General features: G+C 45.1%; 1 protein-coding gene across 1 annotated transcript in view; it reads left to right on the top strand.

Moving 5' to 3' along the window:
* Window positions 1-999: 999 nt before the first annotated feature.
* TMC3 (transmembrane channel like 3) overlaps window positions 1000-26260 on the top strand; it is a 41972-nt gene continuing 16711 nt past the window's right edge. Inside the window, exons 1-11 of the mRNA XM_056866083.1 lie at window positions 1000-1223; window positions 10450-10584; window positions 12887-13030; window positions 15062-15137; window positions 17706-17787; window positions 19080-19186; window positions 19719-19817; window positions 19944-20086; window positions 22671-22818; window positions 23919-23962; window positions 25194-25341. Coding sequence (XP_056722061.1) covers window positions 1000-1223; window positions 10450-10584; window positions 12887-13030; window positions 15062-15137; window positions 17706-17787; window positions 19080-19186; window positions 19719-19817; window positions 19944-20086; window positions 22671-22818; window positions 23919-23962; window positions 25194-25341 — 1350 coding nt within the window. The remainder of the gene's footprint in view (window positions 1224-10449; window positions 10585-12886; window positions 13031-15061; window positions 15138-17705; window positions 17788-19079; window positions 19187-19718; window positions 19818-19943; window positions 20087-22670; window positions 22819-23918; window positions 23963-25193; window positions 25342-26260) is intronic.

The raw sequence follows: 26260 nt of genomic DNA on the forward strand, positions 1-26260 counted from the left end.
TCACACACTCTCAGCCCTGACCCTGGCTAGCATTTGGATGGGAGACCTTCAAGGAATACCAGGGTCGTGACTGGAGAGCCGCTGCCGGTCTGCGCAGACCAGGGGTGGGGAACCTTTTTCCGCCAAGGGACATTTGGATATTTATAACATCAGTCGCAGGCCATACAAAATGGCCAACTTAGAAATTAGCCGACCAAGCCCCAAGCAGGCAGCTGCCCCAGATGACACACACCCCCGGTGCAGGCGAGCAGGCAGGCATCCAACCGGTGGTGCACTCGCCCACCTGGTGGCACAGGATGGTCTGTTGCACCAGCCGGGCGTAGCCGTCGGGCTGCACGCCGGAGTTGCTCCTGCTCCGCATGGTCGGGGCTGGATTCGACAGCCGGCTCCTGCTACCTCCGCCTGCAGGGATGAAATGAGGACACACTGGCTAAGAACCCACCCCCCATGCATTCTGGCCCTGCCCCCTTTAACCCCTCCATTGTCGCCACCTCCGCCCCCAGCCCTCTTGTAGTACAGAGGGAATATGTTTCTCCACGGCCCGGGTGGGAAAGGGTTAACACAGTTTCTTGGGCGGTCCTAGCATCTCCATAGCTAAGGACTCTTCTGCAAAGGGGGGAAAAGGTTCCTTTTCTCGGCAAAACAAAACCACATCCGCCTTGAACAGAGGCTGTTCCTGTCCGCGGGAGGGGGCGGATCACCAGTCTTTGATCCTTCTAAGCTAGAGATCTGCCTGGACCCACACAGGGCCAGACCAAATGATTTTGCGGGCCTTAAACAGCCCCCGGGCCTGACGTTCCCCACCCCAGAGTAGACAATACCAAGGGTCTAACTCAGTATAAGGCAGCTTCGTGTGTCTTTAAGGGGCTACAGGACTCCGACTTCCTTGCTGCAGCAGATAAGGGTCCGATTTTGTCTGTCACTGGCAATATGCACACTGTGTCTGCGTATTTTAGGTCCCCCTCCACGACGAAGACGTTTGAAACCATGGGGACGTAGATGGTGTACTTGTGGAACAAGCAGATGGTTCCTGTGCCAGCGCTTCCGGCCCCCAAGGAGGCACAGATAGGCTGGGCTACAAATCTGTTTTTATATAATAAAATCATGCCAATTTCAGTATTTCGTCTGCAGGGTATCAGCGAGAGAACGCAGTCCGGCAAACAGTTTCCTAGAGACCAGCTGTCGGCGTGCGCTCCGGGGCGTCTGCTGCCTTTTCCAGAGAGGTGAATGCCATTAATCTCGTTGCGGCGGCGATTTCGCATCAGATCATGTTGCAGATCCCAAATCAGATTAGGCTGCAAATCAGCTTAGTTTCCAGCTTTGTCAGAGCTTCTTTCCAGTCAAAGGGTTAGGATTGGGGAGCAGGAACGTCAGTACTGGTAGCATTTGCGTGATATCTACATTTTAGTGTGTTTCACTGACAGGGCAACCCTGGGCAGAGTTACTCCAGTTTATGGCCACTGGGCTCAGACACCAGGATACACATTTTGAGCTCCTTGTGCTTATTGGGGAACAACACAAAGACTTTGCATCATGCGAACGATTGGAGTTTTGTACTTTCCAGATGCACCCTGGCTTTTCTTCTTGAGAGCCAGCATGGTGTAGTGGTTAAGAGTGGTGATTTGGAGCAGTGGACTCTAATCTGGAGAACTGGGTTTGATTCCCCACTCCTCCACATGAGCAGCAGAGGCTAATCTGGTGAACCAGGTTGGTTTCCCCACTCCTCCACATGAAGCCAGCTGGGTGACCTTGGGCTAGTCACAGCTCTCTTAGAGCTCTCTCGGTCCTACCTACCTCACAGGGTGTCTGTTGTGGGGAGGGGAAGAGAAGGTGATTGTAAGCTGGTTTGATTCTTCCTTAAGTGGTAGAGAAAGTCAGCATATAAAAACCAACTTCTTCTTCTTTTTCTTCTTTTTCTTCTTTTTCTTCTTTTTCTTCTTCTTCTTCTTCTTCTTCTTCTTCTTCTTCTTCTTCTTCTTCTTCTTCTTCTTCGTTTGTGACCACAGAATGAAGTTCAAGTCCATCCCCCTGTTGTTTCCTCCTGCACAAACCATTCCATGGAACCTCTGTTGTCTTGGATATAACCATACAAGTAGGTTGGTTTTTACAAAGAGCCAATAGCAGCTCCATGGGGCCGGGCAAATAGCAACCCTGCGTCGAGCAAGACTATCAGCGCCATTTTTCCAACAGCATGTGCTCAATGCGTGTCTCCACATCACTTTTTTTTAGCAATAAAGTGTTTTTTTAATTAAGGTATGAATATTGGGTTTTTAGACATAATTGTGTCACTGTGGAATTCTGGGATTTGCCCAGAAGTTTCCAGTTTAACTAGAGATTTGGGTGAACCCTAGAGTGTCACCCCATGTGATGACATGACTCTGAATAGCTTGTCCCCACCGCCCAGGATACCCTAAACTGGCAACCCTAAACTGGATGCTGGGCTGGATGGGCCACCACCAATCTGTCCCTTCAGGGGTCTTCTTATATCTTTATATGATATTATAACTGGTCGAAAGTAGCCATGACCTTGTAACTCGTGGGAGGGGGAAATTCCTATGATTGGCTCATGGTATCATTTATCTCTGCCTTGACATACCACTGTGTTCTGACATTTGTACCCATTATACCAAATGGGGGGGGGGACATTCGTTAAAACCCAGCTCTTTGCTTGCTTCCTCTTGTCAGATGTGATCTATCCGCCTTGGCCGTGCAGGATTCTGATTACCTCTTTGCTTCATTTCCTGTTTAATTTATGTGAAAACCCTTCCATGGCTGGAAAATACAAAGTGCATGCAGGCGTGCAAGATTTAGGGCAAGTGTTAGAAATGGAAGGTAGGAAATGGTCATGACTCAGGAAATTCCAAGGTCATTCCACATGAAAAGTGCCCAAGCTGTAAAATAGTTATATTTCCTGTGGCTATTAATATTGCCCTGCTCCAAAGGCCCTCTTCTCATGTGTCTCGGTATTTTATCTTGGAGCAGAAGCGATCAATATTATGTATTTTGTTGTGCTTATTGCTGGGGTTTAATCAATAGCTTGCTCCATATCTGTACACGGACTGGTCTTCAAACACTGATAGTGTATGAACCAGGATCGTTCGGAGAGACGTGACTTGTAAGACTCAATGCTCATACTGAGCAAATGAAGGTCAGCCACCTTATTCTGGCCATAAAATGTCAATTGCATGCTCATTCGTACTCAATTTTCCTCTGGGCCGTGCAGGGAAGTACGAGGGTGTTTAACCCTTCAACCTCCACTTGGACACATTATTCAAAACTGGACTTCCTGCTTTGTTATGAATGTTTTAAAAGGGAAAAAATGTGCGCGTGTTTTTAAGAACATGTATTTTCTTCTTTAAATACTAATGACAAACAAGGTTACTCCATTCTAAGTTTATCACTGAGTCAATGGGAGACTGGAATAAGAAGAAGAAAAAGAAGAAGAAGAGCTGGTTTTTATGCGCCAACTTTCTCTACCTTTTTAAAGGAGAATCAAACCGGTTTGCAATTTCCTTCCCTTCCTCTCCCCGCAACAGACACCTTGTGAGGTAGGCGAGGATTAGAGATTTCGGAGAGAACTGTGACTAGCCCAAGGTCACCCGGCAGGCTTCATGTGGAGGAGTGGGGAAACCAACCCGGTTCACCAGATTAAAGTCTGCCGCTCATGTGAGAGTTCTCCAAGAACCTCCCCATATGACAAGCTCTCTTGTGAATATTCAACATCTGAATTCCCAGAGGAAGATTCTGAGGATTTATGGGAGTATTTCAGCTGCCGGAGACCCTTTGGACAGAGTTTGTGGCCCCCCTGTCAAATTTATTGCAACCTGCTGTCCAGAGATTGCAATTAATGGGCAATGGAACGGAACAAATCTGCCCTTATTTGCCTTGCAGTAGGACTCCACTTGAATATCTGGAGTGTTTATCAAATTCAATGCACGTCATCTTCCCAGCTGAATGCTGGAAGTTTCTTCTGCACACGTTTCTCGAGAAGCATCATAAAACTATCCTCTTTGACACAATAATTCAGTTTTATTGCCGAGCAAAGAGAGCAGACTCTACTGAATTGATAACTTTGATCATCACCACCATTCACAGACATCTCAGGATTTTCGTCGCCGCTTACCACTTTGATTTGGTTGTGTTGGGTTGTGCTGGAATTTTTTACTCTTTTGGACCACACATCTTGCTGCAGTTGAGGCTCAGGAATGGAGGCACTGGTGTTCTTCTTGAACAGCCTGTGATGCCTTCTGGATTTGTAAAATTTGGAAGGGATGGAGACGCAAAAGAACACATGAAGCTGCCTTGCACCACGTTAGACCATTGGTCCATAAAGGTCAGTATTGTCTCCTCTAGCTGGCACCATCTCTCTAACAGAGGTCTTTCATGTCACCTATACCCTGGGCCTTTTAACTGGAGAGGCTGGGGATTGAACCTGGGACCTTCTGCATGCAAAGGAGATGCTCTACCACTGAGCTATGGCTCTTCTCCTTAACATATGACAGATAGAGTGGCATATCACATGCAGTTCCCTTCTACTGAGTCAGAACATTGGTCTATTGAGATCAGTATTGTCTACTCTGACTGGCAGCAGCTCTCTGGGGTCTTAGGTCTTTCACATTACCTGGGCCCTTCTGCATGCCACGCAGGGTCACCTAGTCCAACCCCCTGCACAATGCAGGAAATTCACAACTACCTTCCACACACACCCTCAGTTACCCCCTTACATGCCCAGAAGATGACTAAGATGCGTTCACTCTCATCATCTGCTTAAGGTCATAGAATCAGCACTGCTGATAGATGGCCATCTAACCTCTTCTTAAAAACCTCCAGGGAAGGAGAGCTTCCTACCTACCGAGGAAGCCTGAAGAACCACTCTAACTTCTTGTACGGCATGTTAGAAAATTCTTGATGCCTAGACGGAAACTCTTTTGATTTAATTTCAACCCGTTGGTTCTGGTCTGACCTTCTGGGGCAACAGAAAGCAACTCGGCACCCTCCTCTATGTGACAGCCCTTCAGGTACTTGAAGATGGTTTTCCTATCCCCTCTCAGTCTTCTCCTCTTTAGGCTAAACATACCCACCTCCTTCAACCTTTCCTCATAGGACTTGGTCTCCAGACCCCTCACCATCTTCGTTGCCCTCCTCTGGACCCGTTCCAGCTTGTCTACATCTTTCTCTAGGTGAGGTTAACCAGAGCAGAGTAAAGCGAGTGGTACAGTTTAAAATTATTATTGTTGGCCCCTCCTGGAATGTCGCGCTGATGATGAAGCAGGACAGAAATATTTTAAAGAAATAAACTTTGAACAGAGGTCACAAGGCACTGACCACAACATTTCCTGTGTCGGCTGCCAATCACATTACAAAAACTCTAAATATCCCTTCTGCATCTCAGTGGCCTGGTTTCACAGTGATTTGCGCCGACTGCAAAATAATCAGGTTAAAATGCTTTCACGGAAGTCCCTGGTGAGATTTAATATATTTGTGACATGCATACCACGTCAAAGTAACTTGAAAGGCAGTCTGACTGGAGTCAGGGACGCACGATCGGCAAAGTTATAGAATAAGTTTGATGACTTTCTCATGCAGCCCTTAGTCAATCTGTTTACTTCCAGAACAATTCGTTCAAAGAACAGAACTCACATCTAACTTATTCGCATTATCAGATTTCAAGGTTGACAGATAGCCTTTAATAGGAGCCAGCGTGGTGAAGTGGTTAAGAGCAGTGGTTTGGAGCCATGGACTCTGATCTGGAGAAGCGGGTTTGATTCCCCACTCCTCCAAATGAGCAGTGGACGCTAATCTGGTGAATTGGATTTGTTTCCCCACTCCTACACACGAAGCCAGCTGGGTGACCTTGGGCAAGTTACAGCCCCACCTACCTCACAGGGTGTCTGTTGTGGGAAGGGGGAGGGAAGGGGATTGTAAGCCGGTTTGAGTCTCCCTTAAGAGGTAGAGAAAGACGGCATATAAAAACCAACTCTTCTTCTTCTAATAGATAAATCCCAGATATATCTGCCGCTAAATGCTTTGAATGGCAAAGTCTTGTTAGAAATGTTTAGTCCAGACTCTCTAATTGGATGTGAGAGTAACACATCCCGCTACATTCTCACCACTTTGAATTTAGGGGCAGCAGCAGTGGGACGGGTAACTTTGATTGCAGGAGGGATAATTTTTACAAATGGCTTCATGGCAGCTGAGCTGATTATTTAATTTCAGCCGGAAGGGCAAATAGACAGAACACATGAAGCTGCCTTCTACTGAATCAGACCCTTGATCCATCAATGTCAGTACTGTCTACTCAGACCGGCAGCGGCTCTCCAGGGTCTCAGGCAGAGGTCTTTCACATCACCTACTTGCCTGGTCCCTTTAACTGGAGATGCCGGGGATTGAACCTGGGACCTTCTGCATGCAAGCAGATGCTCTACCGCCGAGCCATGGCCCCTCCCCTTCTTGCCTTCCTGTATACCAGCAACATCAGCCAATGTCAACTATATGCTTCATCCAGTGAGTACGATCATTTGGGTTGACAGATGTTGAAGATTGTACCTAGAGCACGGAACTTGACTGGACCATTGGGCAGTCTAATTGCCAATGGGGGGTGTCTATCTTTTTATTGTCCTTAAATCATCTGATGAGAGGTTTATCTAGCAGTGCCGTAAGAGCAGCTTGCCTTCTGGGTTGCGAGGAAAGTATTTCATGGTCTTCCGCACCGTTCCAAACTGCTCGGTTCCTTCATTCCAGGTGGCGACTATAGATAAGGTTTGTAATGGCCAGAAAGGAGGGTCGGGTTTCAGAACAGCCCTTATTAACGGGCAGTTATAATAGCTGGGGGAGCGGGTAGATTTTATATGGTTGTGGCCGGGGTGGGAGGATAACCTGTAGTCTCTTTCCTTTCTTTCGGGCTCTTTTGACCAAAGGTCTTAAGCACAAAAACCCGTAGTCTCATTTGTATAAAATAGAGTTGCAACAAGGGAGAATATTCAAGCAACTGTTCCTAAACGAATTACCTTAGATCCTGCTAATTCAGTCCGAGATTCCCAACTATACGGGGGGCGGGGGGCAACCAATGTAAGAATGGCTATGTTTCAGCCTCTTGGTGGACTATCGTGCTATTGCTGATGACAAGGGTTGCCAGCTCTGGGTTGGGAAATACCTGGAGATTTTGGGGCGGAGCCTGAGGAGGACAGCGTTTGAAGAGGGGAGGGACTTCAATGCCATAGAGTCCAATTGCCAAAGCAGCCAATTCCTCCAGGGGAACTGATCTCTGTCGCCTGGAGATCAGTTGAAACAGCAGGAGATCTCCAGCCACCACCTGGAGGTTGGTAATCAAACAAGGGCTATAAGTGCTAGACAGGAGTTCAGAATTCAAAAGAAGAAGCACAGGGAAAAAAACAGCCCAAATGAGGGCAATAAATATCAACACTCAGGTTATGCTATTTAGAAAAATATATTGGGAGAAAAATTTCTCACCAGGACAATTGCAGTTGGAAAAAATTGTCGACCGCAGGTCTGAATTGAATTAATTTCTATGTATGGACTTTTATGATTCTGAGCGTTTCATGCCAGATTTCACACTTGTATAACGGCCTTGTTCATATATCTGTGCACTTTACACTTTGTTGTATCAGACATGTGGTCGACAATTTTTTCCAACGGCAATTGTCCTGGTGAGAAGTTTTTCTCTCTGGGGGTTGCCGCACTTGTACTCCCAGCGATGTATTAAGAGTTTGAAAACATTATAAAAAATACTGTTCGCACTTTCTATGTATTCCCACTGATGTATTAAGAGTTTGAATTTGTTTGGCCCCTTTAGCTGTGAAGACGTCTTCCAACCATTTATAAGCCGTGGTATCCAAAAACCCTTTTAAAGCGATGTTTTTTATAACATTTTCAAACTCTTAATACATCGCTGGGAATACAAAGTGCGGTAACCCCCCCCAATATATTTTTCTAAATAGCATAACCTGAGTGTTGATATTTATTGCCCTCATTTGGGCTGTTTTTTTCCCTGTGCTTTTTCTTTTGAATTCTGACCCCCTGGAGGTTGACCACCCTACTGATGACCCATCTAGTGACTGCCGTTACGTCTGTATTTACATATTTATACCCTGCTTTTCTCTGCTATGGGGACCCAGGGCAGCTTCTACCATCATTTCCCCCTCCATTTTATCCTAATCAAAACCCTGCGAGGTAGGTTACGCTGAGAGAGAGAGTGTATCTGGCCCAAGATCACCCAGAGAGCTTCCATGATTTGAACCCAGGCGTCCCTCAGATCCTAGTCTAATGCTCTCACCAATACAAGGTTGCTGTCTCTTGCAAAGAACGCTGGAGTTAATGGATTACATCTGGGTGATCTTGGGCTAGTCACAGTTCTCTCTGAACTCTCTCAGCCCTACCTATCTCTCAGGGTGTCTGTTGTGGGAAGAGGAAGGGAAGGAGATTGTGGGCTGGTTTGATTCTCCTTAAAAGGTAGAGAAAGTCGGCATATAAAAACCAACTCTTCTTCTTCGAACACTTTAAAAAGTGCCTGATCTTTCTTTGTCACTAAAAAGAGTGTTATTTAAAAGATTGCATTGAGATTTTTTTTAAAAGAAAGAATTGCAGAAGCCGAAGAACATATGGATCTTAGTTAAACCGTGAAGCATGTCACCCGTTTGCATTTGGGTTGCTTAATGTGCATAGTATTAACGGTGCCATTTGGAAGGGGGCATTTTTCAGCAGGCAATGACTCAGTAGATTAGCTGGGGGACTGAACAAAAAAAAAGCAAGCTCCAATCTAGGGGAGACAGCTTAATGTTGTGTCGTTGCTCGAGGATACAAATAAAACTCCAGTACCGTGGGCTTGATTTATGCAACCGAGGCTTGGCTTCTCCATTGCATGCAGAGTAATTGTCAAGTGTGTGTGTGTGGCAGGGGAGTCCTTGTTATGGAAATGAGCAAAATCCCATCAGGGACTATGTGGGGTAAATCAAAGTTGCAGCCAGAGAATTGTTCTATGCCAGCACATAAACACACTCCCGCTTTAATAAGGTCACCAACCTGTAGGTACTAGCTGGAGATCTCCTGCTATTACAACTGACCCCCAGCCAAAAGAGATCACTTCCCCTGGAGAAAATGGCCGCTTTGCCAATTGGACTCTATGTCATTGAAGTCCCTCCCCTCCCCAAACCCATCCTCCTCCCACCAGTGATGAAGAGGCAATCTCTGTTGCCTGGAGATCAGTTGTAATAGCGGGAGATCTCCAACTAGTACCTGGATGTTGGCAACCCTACAGCCAGGCCTTGTGATAAACGATTGCAGTCATCTTCCGTTGGTGCTTTGAAACTGTACCCCAATTTCCTATCCTCAGGACGTCCTTTCTATATCACTGCCCAGAGCTCCTTGGAAGAAGGAAAGGTTAAAAAAACCCATATAGATTGGACCTATCTATGTAGACCTTTCAGGCTAACCTGCCTCATATTATAGTAGAAATGTATAGTGTCCAGATCACGCAAAGTGCTGATATCCCTTTACTCTGCTCCGGTTAGACCTCACCTAGAGTACTGTGTTCAGTTTTGGGCACCGCAATTTAAGAAAGATGTAGACAAGCTGGAACGGGTCCAGAGGAGGGCAACGAAGATGGTGAGACCAAGTCCTATGAGGAAAGGTTGAAGGAGCTGGGTATGTTTAGTCTGAAGAGGAGAAGACTGAGGGGGGATAGGATAACCATCTTCAAATACTTGAAGGGCTGTCACATAGAGGAGGGTGCAGAGTTGGTTTCTGTTGCCCCAGAAGGTTGGACCAGAACCAACAGGTTGAAATTAAATCAAGAGAGTTTCCGTCTAGACATTAGGAAGAATTTTCTAACAGTTAGAGCGGTTCCTCAATGGAACAGGTTCCTCGGGAGGTGGTGAGCTCTCCTTGTTTCGAGGTTTTTAAGAAGAGGTTAGAAGAGGTCAGCAATGCTGATTCTGTGACCTTAGGCAGATGATGAGAGGGAACGCATCTTGGTCATCTTCTGGGCATGGAGTAGGGGTCACTGGGGGTGTGGGGGGAGGGTGGTTGTAAATTTCCTGCATTGTGCAGGAGGTTGGACTAGATGACGCTGGTGGTCCCTTCCAACTCTATGATTCTATAGGGTGGTTGTGTGAGGATAAAATGGAAGAGGGGAGAATGATGTTCTAATCTGATTTGTTGTCCCCATTGGAGAGAAAAGCAGGGTATAAATTTAAAAAAAGGATTCTGGCTCATATTGCCAGGGACTGAGGTATCTGCACTTTTCTGAAACACCCGGCCTTGGCGCTGTGGCTATAGCAGCTGGAGTACTGTGTCTTTAAGAGTCTCCAGCTATTCTCCAGCTTTCTGGTCTCCTCCGCTATTAGAAGCACCAGATGCGTGCAAGGAGAGGCACAGGGAACCACCTCAGCATCCCTCGGCTTCTCAACAGTCTTTCCCCACATTTCCTGGCAGCCGCTGCCTTCGTGAAACCCTGAAGATGTCATCAGGAAACAGCACGGCTGGAGCGAGAAATGCTAAGACCTGCAAGAGGTATAAAAGTGTGAAGCGCCACGCCAGCATCTATGCCTACCCAGAGCCGCCCCACAGGTGAGCGGTTTTCTTTCTTGTTCTCTCCGAAGGGATAGAAATACTTGAGGGGGGGGACCTAATACGGAAGAGAGTGGGGGAGGTCCTGTCGCTTTTGGAGCTGCAAAAAAGGGGGAAATTTGAGCAGGTACAGATTTTCTAACTGTTGTTAGGGTTGCCAGCCCCCCCCCTGGCCACCTGCAGGGGGTGAGAGGGGGTAGGGCTGCCAGATCCAGGTTGGGAAACACCTGGAGATTTGGGGACGGAGCCTGGGGAGGGCAGGGACCTCAGTGGGGTACAATTCCACAGAGCCCACCTTCCAAAGCATCCATCTCTGTAGTCTGGGGATGAGCCATCATTCTGGGGGATACCCAGATCCCACCTGGAATCCCTAATTATGTCACGGGCTGCTAAAATTGCCTCTCGTGCATAGCTGATAAAATTACAGGGGCAGTACAGTGGCTTAATCTCCCCCTTCCCTTCCCACAGTGGCTTAATCTCCCCCCTTCCCGCATACACGTATCAGCACCTGTATGCTTACCTGTAGGCTTACAAGAGATGGATTGACTCAATAAAGGAAGCCACAGCCTTCAATTTGCAAGATCTGAGCAAGGCTGTCAAAGATAGGACATTTTGGAGGACTTTCATTCATAGGGTCGCCATGAGTCGGAAGCGACTTGACGGCACTTAACACACACACACACATGCTTACCCCAATGGGTTCTCTTCAGTCAGTGATACAGCTGGAAATTGGGTGGGGGGATAGAATTAAATCTCTCTCCTCCGGTGCCTTAGCCCCAAATCCCAAAGCAGGACCCCCACATTTTTTTAGAGAGAAAGAAATGCTGGGAGCTCTGATTGTGGAACTCCGAGCGTCGGATCTGTTCCAACCCCCTAGTCGCGGTCTGCTTTTGAGATTCCTTCTGTTGTTAGGAACAGGGACGGTTAGCAAGACCCTTACTTAAAACAATTCCTTCGTAAGCTTTGAAATGTACTTCCCCCCCAGATTCCAACTTTTTGCCTGCAGTTCAGTGCAATGCATTTCAGAGTTTCTATGCTTTCATTACAGCTGATCAGTAAGCTGTTTGGATATATAGCGTGGAGTTTGTGTGGTGTTTTCCCAGTTAATTTATACACCTATGCACAAAGCTGCAAATGCAACCACTATCCATCTCTTACTGTATGTCTTTGCCAGTGCAGTCCTAAGTAGATTTATACCCTTTTAAACCAGCTGACTTTGATGGGCTTAGAAACGAGTAACTCTGCTTATTGTTTCACTGCTATCCTTCTAGATATTGTCTGCTCCAGAAAAATAGCGGAAATGAGCAGCGATTACAACTTTTAGGCAACACGTTAATCTCCTTGCTGGAGAACCGGGTTTGATTCCCCACTTTTCCACATGAGCGGCGGAGGCTAATCTGGTGAACTGGATTTGTTTCCCCACTCCTGCGCACGAAGCCAGCTGGGTGACCTTGGGCTAGTCCCAGCTCTCTCAGCCCCACCTACCTCACAGGGTGTCTGTTGTGGGGAGGGGGAGGGAAGGTGATGGTAAGCCGGCTTGATTCTTCCTTCAGTGGTAGAGAAAGTCGGTGTATGAAAACCAACTCTTCTTCTTCTTCCTTTCGTGATATAATTCCCTCTGAAGGTTGCAGTCCTGTACACATTTACTTGGGAGTAAGACCCAGTAAACTTGGTGGGACCTACTTCTGGGTATATCGAGCTGCACAAGGCTGTTATGGAAAATTGACAGGCGTGGGCATTTTAAAAATTTGCTCTACCCAGGAAGAAAAGTGGGGTAGTAGTAGTATTACCGTCCTTGACCAGTATTACAAAGTTAAAACATTATTAAAACAACAATAGTTCAATACAAAAACAACAGAAAAAATAGCTGCAGGAACATTTGAGCCAGTGAACTGGGTTTAAAACTCTGCATCAGCTTAAATATCTTTTCCCCGTGTCTTACATTGTCTGGATACCCAGTGGTTTCTATCAGACAACAGATATTCCAGTGGGGTATAGATTGCATTGAACATTTGAGCCAGTGAACTGGGTTTAAAACTCTGCATCAGCTTAAATATCTTTTCCCCGTGTCTTACATACCCCAAGACAGAATTTAGCTACTTGTCTGGATACCCAGTGGTTTCTATCAGACAGCAGATATTCCAGTGGGGTATAGATTGCATTGGAGTCACAAGAACAAGAACAGAAGTAGCTAACCGTTCTCTGAGTGAGCAGTTTCAGGCATAGCCTGCGTTCACGCAACACTTTGTTTTTCGATGGAAATAACTTGCCTCACCTGTTTGGGAATGCCGGCTGCATTTAGCAACTCGGATGAAGATAACGGGAATGGAAAAGTGGACAGCAGTGACCCGGAGCAGATCTTCCAGAACATACAGTTTCAGAAGGAGATCATGTCCAATATCCGTTGCAGACCGTGGCCCATGAGACAGAAATTGAGGGCACTGAGGTAAATGGATGTTCTGGAGCATCGTCTTGAAGGCTTTGCAAGTTCTCCGGAAGTGTGATTTCAAATTATTTCTACTTGCTAGGGGTGGGGAAACAGCACCTATGATGGAAAGCCAGTGGTGGCATAGTGTAGTGGTCAGAGCAGTGGCATAGTGGTTAGACAATTCCACAGTAAATCTTAGGCTGTTTATGCTTGGTAATTAGCATCACGTTCCAGGCTGAAGTGCCCTGCATATTTTTTTTTATTTCTTCACGCTGAACCGTCATTCCAGACGTCACTGCGAAGCCGGCGCATACCTGCTTCACATTTCTTAAGAGCCCCTTTAACGCGAACTTTTGTATTTGCTCCACCCCCGCATCGAAGCATTTACTGAAGGAAGCATACAGAATCCCAGCCTCGGTTTAGCTATGCAAATGACTATTGCTAATGGCTATGCAAACTAAGGAACGAAGGAGCAGGGGAGAGGGGGGTGGAATTTGTTTGACTTTCTCCTCTTGCATCGGGACCATGAATTGTCATTTTAAAGGTCAGATTTTTAAAAATCAGCATTGAGCGAGGAGCAGAATTGATCCTACATAAATGGCCTTAGTATTCCGAGCCTGGGTTTAATTTGAACCTCTTTGGTAAGTGAATCACTTCAAAGGCCAAGACACTTTGGCCTTTTATGCACAGGTTGTTTCCGTCGGACATGGTGCTCTCTCGATGCACAGTATTTGTAGCCGAACTCTTCAATTACTCTGCACCGGGGTCTGAAACTGACCAACAGTCGCTGTGAAACTGACCAAATAAGCAGTTTCATAGTATTCCAGCTTCAAAGTGGGGGCCGGATGAGGGGGAAAGACAAGTGGGAGAGAGAAGCGAGAATGGACGTGGGGAGAAAAACTCGAATTGACAAGTATGCACAGGACCAGCTTTCGATTTGGGATCGAGGCAGACTTTAAATTTGAGCTAAAACACCATCCAGAAAACACAGGGAAAACACAAGGAGAAAGCGAGGTGACTGCTAAAGGTCAGAAAAAAAACCCGCATAATGAAAAAAAAAAGCCCCAAAATACTTGGGGGGTGATCGCAATGGAAACAGCCAGTGAATAAAAGTCCTTTGTTGCTGGGATAGAAAATGCAAATGTCTTCCTCCATGATAGCAAAAACTTCACAATAAACAGGGACCCCCCAGAAGTTGCCTCCTGAAGCAGGACGTATCACCTTACCTAATGGGAACTCTGTCCAAGCCCCACTGGAATGTAGGTATTATAAAGACCATAGCAAATCTGGAGACCAAGTCCTATGAGGAAAGGTTGAAGGAGCTGGGTATGTTTAGCCTGGAGAGGAGACGACTGAGAGGGGATAGGATAACCATCTTCAAGTACTTGAAGGGCTGTCCTATGGAGGAGGGTGCCGAGTTGTTTTCTGTTGCCCCAGAAGGTCGGGCCAGAACCAACGGGTTGAAACTAAATCAAACAAGTTTCAGTCTAGACATTAGGAAGAACTTTCTGACAGCACAGTTCCTCGGTGGAACAGGCTTCCTCGAGAGGTGGTGAGCTCTCCTTCCCTGAAGGTTTTTAAGCAGAGGCTAGATGGCCATCTGACAGCAGTGCTGATACTGTGAAGCAGATGATGCGAGGGAGGGCTTCTTGGCCATCTTCTGGGCACGGAGTAGGGGTCAGTGGGGGTGTGGGGGGTAGTTGTGAATTTCCTGCATTGTGCAGGAGGTTGGACTAGATGACCCTGGTGGTCCCCTCCAACTCTATGATTCTATGAAATCATTAGAAATTCCCAAGTGTTCACATTTTTAACGCCCAATGTGATGCTTTTTTTTTTAAGGGTAGCACAGGTAAGATTTCAATAGCAGCAATGCTCCCGTTGAAATACAGAGGAAGGGGGGCAGGCCCATTGGGCAGACTGAACACTGCTGCAGTAATTCAGGCGTGTTGGCAAGTTAGTGAGACGTGATTTACGAGAGGGGAACGGCAGCAGTTCAGAACGTAATGAGTTTTTGGTCACACGAAATGAAGCTCCCGTCTCCCTTGGCAGGCAAGCGAAAGAGATTGTGCTCAAGTACGAAGGTCGGCTGACTCGGACAAGAGGCTACCAGGCGGCTGGAGCAGAGGTCGGTTTCCCTTTTCGCTCAGTGCTCCGGAGCTAACCTTGGGTGAAAATTACTGAGAATTTCCATTTGTCGAGGGAAACATGTTCGGTACAACATTGCAGGCGGCACGGAGAAGTGGGCAGCAGCTTGTGGTTTGCCATTTACTGTCTCTGGCAGGGTTCTGATGCCTTTAATAATTGTGGCAGGCAGAGATTCACTGGGTGAAGCTTTCCCCCCCACACACATGCAAGTTCAATGCTAGTTGCACACCTGAGGAAGGTATGAGATCCCATGGGGGGAAGGGGAGGAGAACTGGCAAATGGAGAAATGTGACTGCAGATTTTTGTAATGATGGATCTGCAGAGCAATTGTAAGCAGTTCTGCTCTTCCAAGTCCACTGAAGAAGGGTTATAACCCTGCTTAGGATCACACTGTTAGTCTCTGCCTTCCTTCCAACATGGTGTAGTGGTTAAGAGCAGTGGACTCTAATCTGGAGAACCGGGTTTGATACCCTGCTCCTCCAAATGAGCGGTGGACTCTAATCTGGTTTTCTCACTCCTACACATGAAGCCTGCTTGGGTGATCCTGCGCCAGTCACAGTTCTCTCCGAGCTCTCTCAGCCCCACCTACTTCACAAGGTGTCTGTTGTGGGGAGAGGAAGGGAAGGCGATTGTAAGCCGGTTTGAGTCTCCTTAAAGGTAGAGAAAACCAAAGTATAAAAACCAATTCTCCTTCCTTGCCACAACCATGGTGCAAGTTCAGCGTTCATGCCAAAGTTCAGATAAACTATTTGTTATTATGTAGGTCTATTTTCTTGTTTCCAAGAGTTCACATAGCCTAGCCTAGCCACAGTAAACCTTTAAGCAATACATTTTCCTATATTGGGGACTCGGATAACACAGATAATAAACAATTATTTTAATAAACAATACTTCTCAAAATCAGAATAACTGTTAAATATTATTTTGCTTTCAAACAAGTCCAACAAAAATGAAAAAGGGCACCTTTACGTTGCTAGTAAATCAAATTACAATTACAACTGGCCTTATTTTGCTTGTTGGGGACAATATGCCATTGCACCATTCACTCTAAAACCAAAGCTATTGCTGCTTCAGGCTGTTCTGTTTTGGCATCCATGCCTAATGTATTTCCTTGTAGAATATGACACATACAATCCATAAGCAGAGGGATCTGATTGAAGCAGAAACGCAGATGCCGTTCGCACCATCTGTTAATTCTTTGTTTAATTAAAATAGTTCCACAATAAATCCTCAACAGCACCATAAAATGAATTTTGTTGTGACCCTTTGGATTGTTCATTCACGCATTGATGAAAAGTTGGCTCGGAAGAGATTGTCTGTGTATGAAAGAATAGCCACTCAGAGAAGATTGCTGCCTCGGAGCCTCACTGAATGTGCATATAAATGTCACTTGTCACCCCTGTCGCCACATAACCGGAGCCTCAATAGGTACGATTAGAGTTGCCACTGAAATTGCACCAAATAAGGGGATTTCTTCTTAAGAGACACATCTGATGAATTTCAGTACAGATTAAGGCTGTGAGAAGAGCCGAGGAAGAGTTTGCTGCAATCCTAAAACAACTTACCTGGGAGTAAGCCCCATCGAGAAGATCGGAGTAGGATTCTGAGTAGACCTGTTGAGGACTGCTCTGAAAGGGTCAGTCCCCAATAGTTTCCCATTGGCCTTTAATGCAGGGACATTTCCCCGAAGTCTTTCCCCCCACCCCCGCCAACAGATTCGGGGCTTCCTTTCGATTATGCATGCCTTTTCCGCCCATCAGAGGTAGCCTTGCTCTCCCCAGGCGTTGTGCCCGTGTTTTCCAGATGCTGTTTTAGCCAGAATCTGGAAAATGTGGGCAAAATGCATGGGGAGCGAGGCGACATCTGACAGGCAGGAAAAGTATGCATAATCAAAAGGAAGCCCCGAAGTAAACAGCGGGGGTCACTGCAGGCAAACAGCCCTGCATAAAAGGCCTGTATATAAACCCCCCTGTATAGGACAATACAGTAAAAGGGGGCGATACTTAGAATAATCATTGTTGTGGACTATGAAGAAGAGTTGGTTTTTATATGCCGACTTTCTCTACCATTTCAGGGAGACTCAAACCAGCAATCCAAAGAGCTTACAACCACCTTCCCTCCCCCTCCCCACAACAGACACCCTGTGAGGTAGGTGGGGCTGAGAGCTCTAAGAGAGCTGTGACTAGCCCAAGGTCACCCAGCTGGCTTCGTGTGGAGGAGTGGGGAAACAAATCCAGTTCCATATTAGCCTCCGCCGCTCATGGTGAGGAGTGGGGAATCAAACCTATTTCTTCAGATCAGAGTCCACCACTCCAAACCACAGCTCTTAACCACTACACCACACTGGCTATGGTCCTATTCCATTACAAAGGTGCCCTCTATTCCCCACAAACTGCATGATATTAATGGGGAAATGTATTTTTAAAATGACATTCATAATACAGAAGGAAAGGATCCTCAATAGAACTGAAAATGATCCCTCATGGGGGCAAGATAGTCTTCGTTTAACGCGCTACCAAGTTGTTTCTAATTTTTTTTCCCCCTCTAGATGTGGCGAAAGTTTGTTCGGCTTGCATATAACTTTATTGTCATCTTTATTCCTTGGGAAATGAGGATAAAGAAAATAGAAAGTAAGTAGAATAAATCTAGAAGACTCAAATGTGCTGGGTGGTAGAGGTAAGGAAGCAGGGGCTTGCTAGGCTGAAACACTGTTTTAACAGCTGCAAACTTACCACATGCTGCGTCAGCGCAAGGAAATAAACCATCACTCACTTTTTAGCGAGCAATCCAAAGAACGGTCCCTTCAAAGTAAATTCCCTTAACACCAATGGAACTTACACCAAATAAACATGTGTAGCATTGAGATGTAGACCATTCAGTGATAGCCAATGGTTTTAAGGAACAAAAAATTCTCTATGAATTTCCACAACGTTCAAATCAATTAACTTGTTTCATGATACCAGGACTTCAGTTTCTGAAGACATGAGCTGTAGTTGTTTTCTGTTGCCCCAGAAGGTTGGACCAGAAACAACGGGTTGAAATTAAATCAAAAGAGTTTCTGTCTAGACATTAGGAAGAACTTCCTAACAGTTAGAGCGGTTCCTCAGTGGAACAGGCTTCCTCGAGAGGTGGTGAGCTCTCCTTCCCTGGAGGTGTTTAAGCAGAGGCTAGATGGCCATCTGTCAGCAGTGCTGATTCTATGACCTTAAGCAGATGATGAGAGGGAGGGTATCTTGGCCAACTTCTGGGCATGGAGTAGAAGTCACTTGGGGTGTGGGGGGAGGTATTTGTGAATTTCCTGCACTGTGCAGGGGGTTGGACTAGATTACCATCCAACTCTATGATTCTATGAAAGCTGATTACCCTGCCATAAATTGTATTAATTTTTAATGTGCCACTGGACTCTTGCTTTTTTCTACTGCTATTGACAGACTAACTCGGCTACCCATCATGATCTAGGACTTCAGTAGTTATTGTTTTCCAGAAATGTATCTTTATTTTACTAAAACGACATGAATTGGGCTTTTGTCCCATCGAAATGACTTTTAAAATGTTCAAATAACTCTTAGTGGACGAACCATCAATCGGCCTGTTGAATTAAAACAAATTGGTTGTTACCGAAAACTCAACAAAGATATAAAGAAGGGAATCTAAGGTGACTTAGAATTTAGTAAAGATAGCCATCCAAGGAAAATCCGTCATTAGTAGTTTATTTATTTCTTTGGTATGGCAACATCCCGAAGCAACTTCAAAAAATATAATCAAATTTGTCTTTCTCTGAGCCCTGCTGATATTATTTGCCCTTATCGATTATCTAAGTAAGGCTGACTGAATGTTGCATCCCTGCAAATGTGAGCAGAACCACCTTTGACAATTACTCCAACGGTGTATTTTTTCCTCCCTTTTCTTGTGTGGTTTTAAGGTCACTTTGGATCTGGCGTGGCTTCTTACTTCATTTTCTTGAGATGGTTGTTTGGGATCAATATCGTTCTCACCGTCATGACAGGAGCATTTGTCGTTTTGCCGGAGGTATGTATGTATTGGAGCCAGCGTGGTGTCGTGGTTAAGAGCAGAGGACTCTAATCTGGAAAACTGGGTTCGACTCCCCACTCCTCCACATGAAGCCTGCTGGGTGACCCTGGGCCAGTCACAGTTCTCTCAGAACTCTCTCAGCCAACACGCAAACCACCTCCCAACGTCTCTTGCCTTGAAAACCCTACAGGGTCGCAAAACCCAACGGGGTCGCTGTAAATCAGCCCTGTGTTGAACATCTAATGTTGCAAAATATTGTCGAAGGCTTTCACGGTCAGAGTTCATTGGTTCTTGTAGGTTATCCAGGCTGTGTGACCGTGGTCTTGGTATTTTCTTTCCTTGACACTGTCCTTCAGTGTTACTCCTCTGAAGATGCCGGCCACAGCTGCTGGTGAAAGGTCAGGAAAGAAAATATCAAGACCATGGTTACACAGCCCAGATAACCTACAAGAACCAATCTAATGTTGCCTTCAGAAAAAGATCTCTTCTCCCCGCCCCAACAGTATTTTCAGCTTTTGCTTTGTTACAGATCCTGGCAGGAAGGCCATTTGGAAGCACCGACAGGAAGACGATCCCTCCAGGGAAGGCTGCATCCGCACAAGACCTGGATACCATCTGGTCTTTGGGGGTAAGTCGGAAAACCCTAATTACATTTCATTCATAGTTTGATTGAGCCTTAGCATAACAAATTAATGAACAAGCAAACTAGGAGATGTGAGTGGTTCCGTTTACAGTTTTGTTGCCGTTTCTGCAGGGTTATCTCCAGTATTCAGTTTTATTCTATGGCTACTACGGCCAGGAAAGGAAGATCGGAAGAGCGGGCTATCGGCTGCCCCTGGCATATTTCCTCGTCGGAATGGCAGTGTTTGCATACAGCTTCATCATCCTCTTAAAGAAGTAATGCTGCTGTTTTGACTGGGTCCCGTGTAAACCGGATAATTTTCTTTTTTATATATAATTTTTTTATTATTTCTAATAATATCAGAACAATATGTGTTATATTAATTAAAAAATATATAAACATTACTAAAAAAGAAAAGAAAAAATATTGACTTCCCCACCATCCTCCTCTATCCATTTATACTCTTAGTACTTCCCTTTGCATATATTTTCTAATTTAAATCATTCTTTATCCTAGGATTATATCATATACTTCAACGTTTAAAAACTAATAATAACACGCTTATAGAAACCTGTACATTCAAATTAATTCAAATCCTTGGATATTTGCTAAGTTAAATTCATTTCCACAATACATTCTCCATGCCTCCCATTCCCCCACAAATCCCCCATTGTCCTTTTGATTTATTAATGCTGTCAATTTAGCCATTTCTGCTAGTTCCATCATTTTATTTATCCAGTCCATCTTGTCCGGTACTTCGGACATTTTCCATTTTGCTGCATACACCAATCTTGCTGCTGCGGTGGCATATACTATAAACCGGATAATTTTCTGCTTACTTGTAGGACTTCTTTTTTGGGGGTAGGCTAGAAACATGAATGAAATGTAGTGAGTTGATTTGAAACTTGGGGAGGGGCTGTGGCTCAGTTTGTAGAGCATCTGCTTAGCATGCAGAAGGTCCCAGGTTCAGTCCCCGGCATCTCCAGTTAAAGGAACCAGGCAAGTAGGTGATGTGAAAGACCTCCACCTGAGACCCTGGAGAGCTGCTGCCGGTTTGAGTAGACAAGACTGACTTGGATGGACCAAGGGTCTGATTCAGTATAAGGCAGCCGCATGCGTTCATGTGAAACTACAACATTTATCCTCCCAGTGGCCCCCCTGCCAGCTCAAAACAATTTAAAATGAAATCAATAAGCAAAGATAGTCATTTGGTTGGTTTCTTAGCGTACAGCACCTAGCATATTACACACACGTGTGTGTGTGAGGTGCAGTCAAGTCGCAGCCATCTTATGGCAAACCCAGCAAGGGGCTTTCGAGGCAAGTGAGAAGCAGAGGTGGTTTGCCATTGCCTTCCTCTGCAGAGTCTTCCTTGGTGGTCTCTCATCCAGGTACTGACCCTGCTTAGCTTCCGAGATCTGACAAGATCGGGCTATGCCATGCTGCCTTCCCTTCCACCCAGCACATTAAAGTTGCTAAAAGTAAGTCTTTATGAGTAGAACTGATTATGAGGATAATACTTAGCATTTATGAGGGTTTGGTACTTGAAATGCTTCATGTATATCGTCTTGTTACCCATGTTCCATGGTGGAGGGGAGGCTAAAAGAAAATGGCTTATCTACCTACTGAGTTCATGACAGAGGTGAGATCCAAACTGGGGAATTTCGTAGTTCCTTTAACCCCTGCTCTACCTCCGCTCCGTGATAGGGAGAGAGATTCTAGCGAGATAGCTCTTTTATTTCTCAGGAGTTATTCACACATCCATGGTCACTGGTCACTGCGATGACCTGAACATGTGAATGAGCCACCACAGATTAACCACAGCTTACGAGGAGGATCTGTCCATGTGAACTTGGAGAAGTCAGGACTAGGGAGCATATTTTGTTTAAATGCCCTATTTATAATCGGCTCCGATCTGCCATATTATCCCCACCATTGGAAAACCTATCTGGTTATTCGAACAAATATAAACTTGAAAAACTACTGGTGGACGAAAACCCTTTGACCACAAGACAAGTTGCCAAATTTTGTGTGGTGGTGAATAAAGTAGGTAGTAAATTAAAAAGCAAAGACGTAGATAAAGTTTGAGTTTAAACTACTGGATTTCAAAAGTGGAGAAACCTGATGGCTGTTTTGTTTATGGGAAAGAGATAACTGTTAAAGTACTATGTGGTCATCTGATTTTAGTCTTGATAAGTTTTTATATCCTATTTTATTTGAAATGTTGTACGATTGGTACATGTTCTGTGTATTTATTGGTCATTGACCGCAAATAAAATCATGACATGATTCAATCAATCAATCTTTATTTTACGGTCATTTGACCAAAAATAGAACACATCTAATCAAGAGTAACATAAATTTGTAATAAAACAGTATCAGTCAACCGAAAAGTCCACAAAATAAAATATATCAATAAAATCCCATATCGAAAAAGGTAAGCAAGCTAGCTTCTAAAATGTTTATCTATCAATTGTACCTATTTGTACATTACATCCTTTCGGCCCTTATATATAGCAGCACAAAAATTTGGCCACACATCTCGATATTTGTGTGTGACTATCTTCCAGTAGTCATTGGATACAGTTTTTATCAGGTAGCCCTGTATTATTTCTTAGAATTTCTTGAATAGTCTTAGATCTTAACTCATGATGGAGAGGGCAGTGTAAAAAGACGTGTAACAATGACATGATGAACCACAGCAGACAGGATTTTTTCAAATCACTTGCTGTCAACTTTGAATTCTTGGCAATGGGACCAGTTTGTTTATTCTTTTGTAATGGGGAATCCACTAAGGAGGGAGATACCAAAGGTTAGTGTGAACAAGCCCTTGAATGTTTTGCTTTTATGGTTCTGTTCCAGAATGGCCAAAAATTCAAGAATGAGTCTCGCAAGTGCCTCTGATGAAAACTACACATTTTGTTGGCGGGTGTTCTGCGCTTGGGACTACCTGATCGGCAACCCGGAGGCTGCAGAGAGCAAATCGGCTGCTATTGTGAACAGTATCAGGGTAAACAGCTCCACCAAGCTCCTATTTAACCATAAGAAATATCTACTAGTGATATTGTCTGTATAGGCTGAACATATTATACAGTGTGTGAAGACGTGTTGTTTTGAGGGGTAGTTGCAAGCAAAAAATTACGTCAGACGTATGATATTACCTCGTAGGGAGGATGTTTATTTGCCCAAAAGGATATTTAACCATAACAAATATCATTGTGTGTGTGGGCTGAATATATTATAAAGGTAAAGGTCTTCTGTGCAAGCACCAGGTCATCCCTGACCCATGGGGTGACGTCACATCCCGACGTTTACTAGGCAGACTTTGTTTATGGGGTGCTTTGCCAGTGCCTTCCCCATCTTCCCTTTATCCCCAGCAAGCCAGGTCCTCATTTGACCAACCTTGGAAGGATGGAAGGTGGTCAACCTTGAGCCGGCTACCTGAAACCAACTTCCGTCGGGCTCGAACTCAGGTAGTGAGCAGAGCTTGGACTGCAGTACTGCAGTTTACCACTCTGCGCCACGGGGCTCTGAATATATTATACAGGATGTAAATATTTTTTATGATTTAGGGAGGTTGTAAGCAAAAAATTAAATAGAAATATACCTTACAAGTGGGGACCCACAAGAAACGTGCGGGGAGGGGACAACCCCCTACCTTTGCTTCCTTCCCTCTCCCCCCTTCTCTGTCAAAGTTCCCTCCTCTCTCTTGCTGCTCCCAGCCCTTATCTATCTATCCGGGCACGAAGCGGCTCCCAGTGGCTGCCAGGCCCGGAGCAGCTCTCAGCATCTGCTGCCAGGTCTGGAGCAGCTGCCTGAAGCCAGGGTAGTGGCAGCTTCCTGTGGCTGTCACTGTCAGCTCTACAGTATTGGGGGGGGGATTTAAACCCCCAATTGTAGTTTTTAATAGTTTTTGGATTTTTCTGCAAAACTGTGGAGTCCCCCCAAGCTTGCAGAATTACCTGCTCCGGGTAAGTGTGGTCCTGATCTGCAGATTTAAACATCCGCAGATGGGGGCCACAATTGAGAAACAGACTGAGAAACAATATAGTGAGGACATTCCATGTGGGAGTAGCTGGGACCCAGTTTTCAATCTGCTTTTCTTTCAAGGAAGCTATACTGGAGGAGCAGGAAAAGAAGAAAAGCACAAACCTGTAAGTATATAAGTGAGGCTGTTTTCTAATCAGTTCTACATCATTCAGTTGAGACATCGCATGAAACCGTTTTATAATTAAAGAGTGAGGGTATGGTGGTCTGAATGGCCACTAATTAATCAATTAGGGGAGTGGCCATTCAGACCACTAATTGATTAATTAATTCAGGCCCTAATTGATTAACTAGGGCCCATAAAAAAGGGACCTGAAACCATAATCTGAAGTTGGTTTATTACCAAACAGTTGGTCTCAACTATGGATTTGCATGTTGTATAAATCATGGCGTGTTCTGCGGTGATGCCTTCGCATGAAGAAGAAGAGTTGGTTTTTACACCCCAATTTTCTCTGTCTTTAAGGAGTCTCAAAGCGGCTTGCAATTGCCTTCCCTTCGTCTCCCCACAACAGGCACCTTGTGAGGCAGGCGAGGCTGAGAGAGTTCACAGAGAACTGTGACTAGGCCAAGGTCACCCAGCAGGCTTCATGTGGAGGAGTGGGGAAACCAACCCGGTTCACCAGATTAGAGTCTGCCGCTCATGTGGAGGAGTGGGGAATCAAACCCAGTTCTCCAGATTACAGTCCACCGCTCTTAACCGCTACTCCACATGCTCTCCCACTCACAGATGCTTGGCTAGAGTTAAGGCAATGAAACCTGCCTTTGTTGAGGCAAACCAGGATTTGAGGGATCGTCTGCTTGCCAGATCCTGGTTTTACAAACCAACCATAATTAAAATTAACCGTGAACTACTGAATCAGACCCTTGGTCCATCAAAGTCGGTATTGTCTACTCAGACCGGCAGTGGCTCTCCAGGGTCTCAGGCAGAGGTCTTTCACATCACCTACTTGCCTGGTTCCTTTAACTGGAGATACCGGGGATTGAACCTGGGACCTTTTGCATGCCAAGCAGCTGCTCTACCGCTGAGCCATGGCCCCTCCCCTTCTTGCCTTCTTGTATAGCAGAGATCCTTCTTGCCTTCCTGTATAGCAGCAACATCAGCCAATGTCTACTATACACTTCATCCAGGGAGTGCGATCATTTGGGTTGACAGATGCTGAAGTCTGCACCTAGAGCAAAGCAGAGGCTCTACCACTGAGCCACACCCCCTCATGGTTTACTGATATACAAACTGAGCCCCCCCCCCCAAAAAAAACCTTTAAAACAATTTTAAAAAACTATTTAGTGAAGCGATTCAAATCCTTTGTTTCTTTCCCTGCACGTTGTCCTTCTTTTCAGGGCAGTGACAATAAGCTTAAGGATCATTGCAAATATCCTCGTGCTTCTCTCGCTCGCTGGAAGCATTTACATCATTTACTTTGTAGTGGACCGGTCTCAGAAATTAGAACGAACCAAAGCGGTACTCACCCTCTGGGAGAAGAATGAGGTAAAAGGACTTCTGCTCAGCTCTGCTTCTAAAGGCACTTCTGGATAAACCTTTATTTTTCATCATCATCATCATTTATTTATTACGGTCAAAGACCAGTTACACAAAAAGAAATATCATAAATAATTTAAAATGTCTAGTATTTGATCAAGTAAAACAAAAATTTAGTTACAACAACTCTTGGTAAAATGGTCTGTTTAACATAAAAGACATTATGACAGCTTCTTCTACCTTATTACACATGCCCTGGCACAGAATCTTGCAACCTGATAAGTAATATCTTTAACAGAATCATCTAATAACAAATTAGTGCGGCTAACTCTATCTCTATCTGGGACGCTAGACAAAACTGGATCGATGAACATTTTACGTATGTCTTGATAAAATGGGCAGTGTAAAAGAACATGCTCAACTGTTTCCACCATTCCAGATTGACATGGACAGAGGCGAAGTTCATAAGGGAGACGGGCATATCTCCCTTCAAGAAGAGCAGATGGGAGGGCATTAAAGCGGGCCAAAGTAAAGGCTCTCCGAAATTTAGGGTAATCTAAGGCATAAGAGATAATTTGCGGGAGCCAAAAAATTAATACGGTTCTCCACTACTGGAACCGAGTGAGCCCTTGATCCGTCAGCTTGGAGGGCAGTGTCCCAAAGCCTCTGTTTAGCTATAGTTTTTGCTCCTTGATAGCCAAGATTTAGTAGAGTTGTGCTTGATAAACCTAAGCGTTGCAGTTTATCCTCAATTGATTTAATCCATTTTGAGGAAAAATTATCTGCAAAGATTAGGGGAGTTAACCTTTATTTTTTAATTTGTTGAGTCATCAGTTTGTTGGATCATTAAGTGATTGAGTTCTTTGGATAGTGTGTGTCCTTGCTCTCCTGTGGTCGGCTTATATCCAGTAAACAAAAAATGGGATGG

Source organism: Euleptes europaea, chromosome 20, assembly GCF_029931775.1.
Source record: "Euleptes europaea isolate rEulEur1 chromosome 20, rEulEur1.hap1, whole genome shotgun sequence".
Taxonomy (NCBI): Eukaryota; Metazoa; Chordata; class Lepidosauria; order Squamata; family Sphaerodactylidae; genus Euleptes; species Euleptes europaea.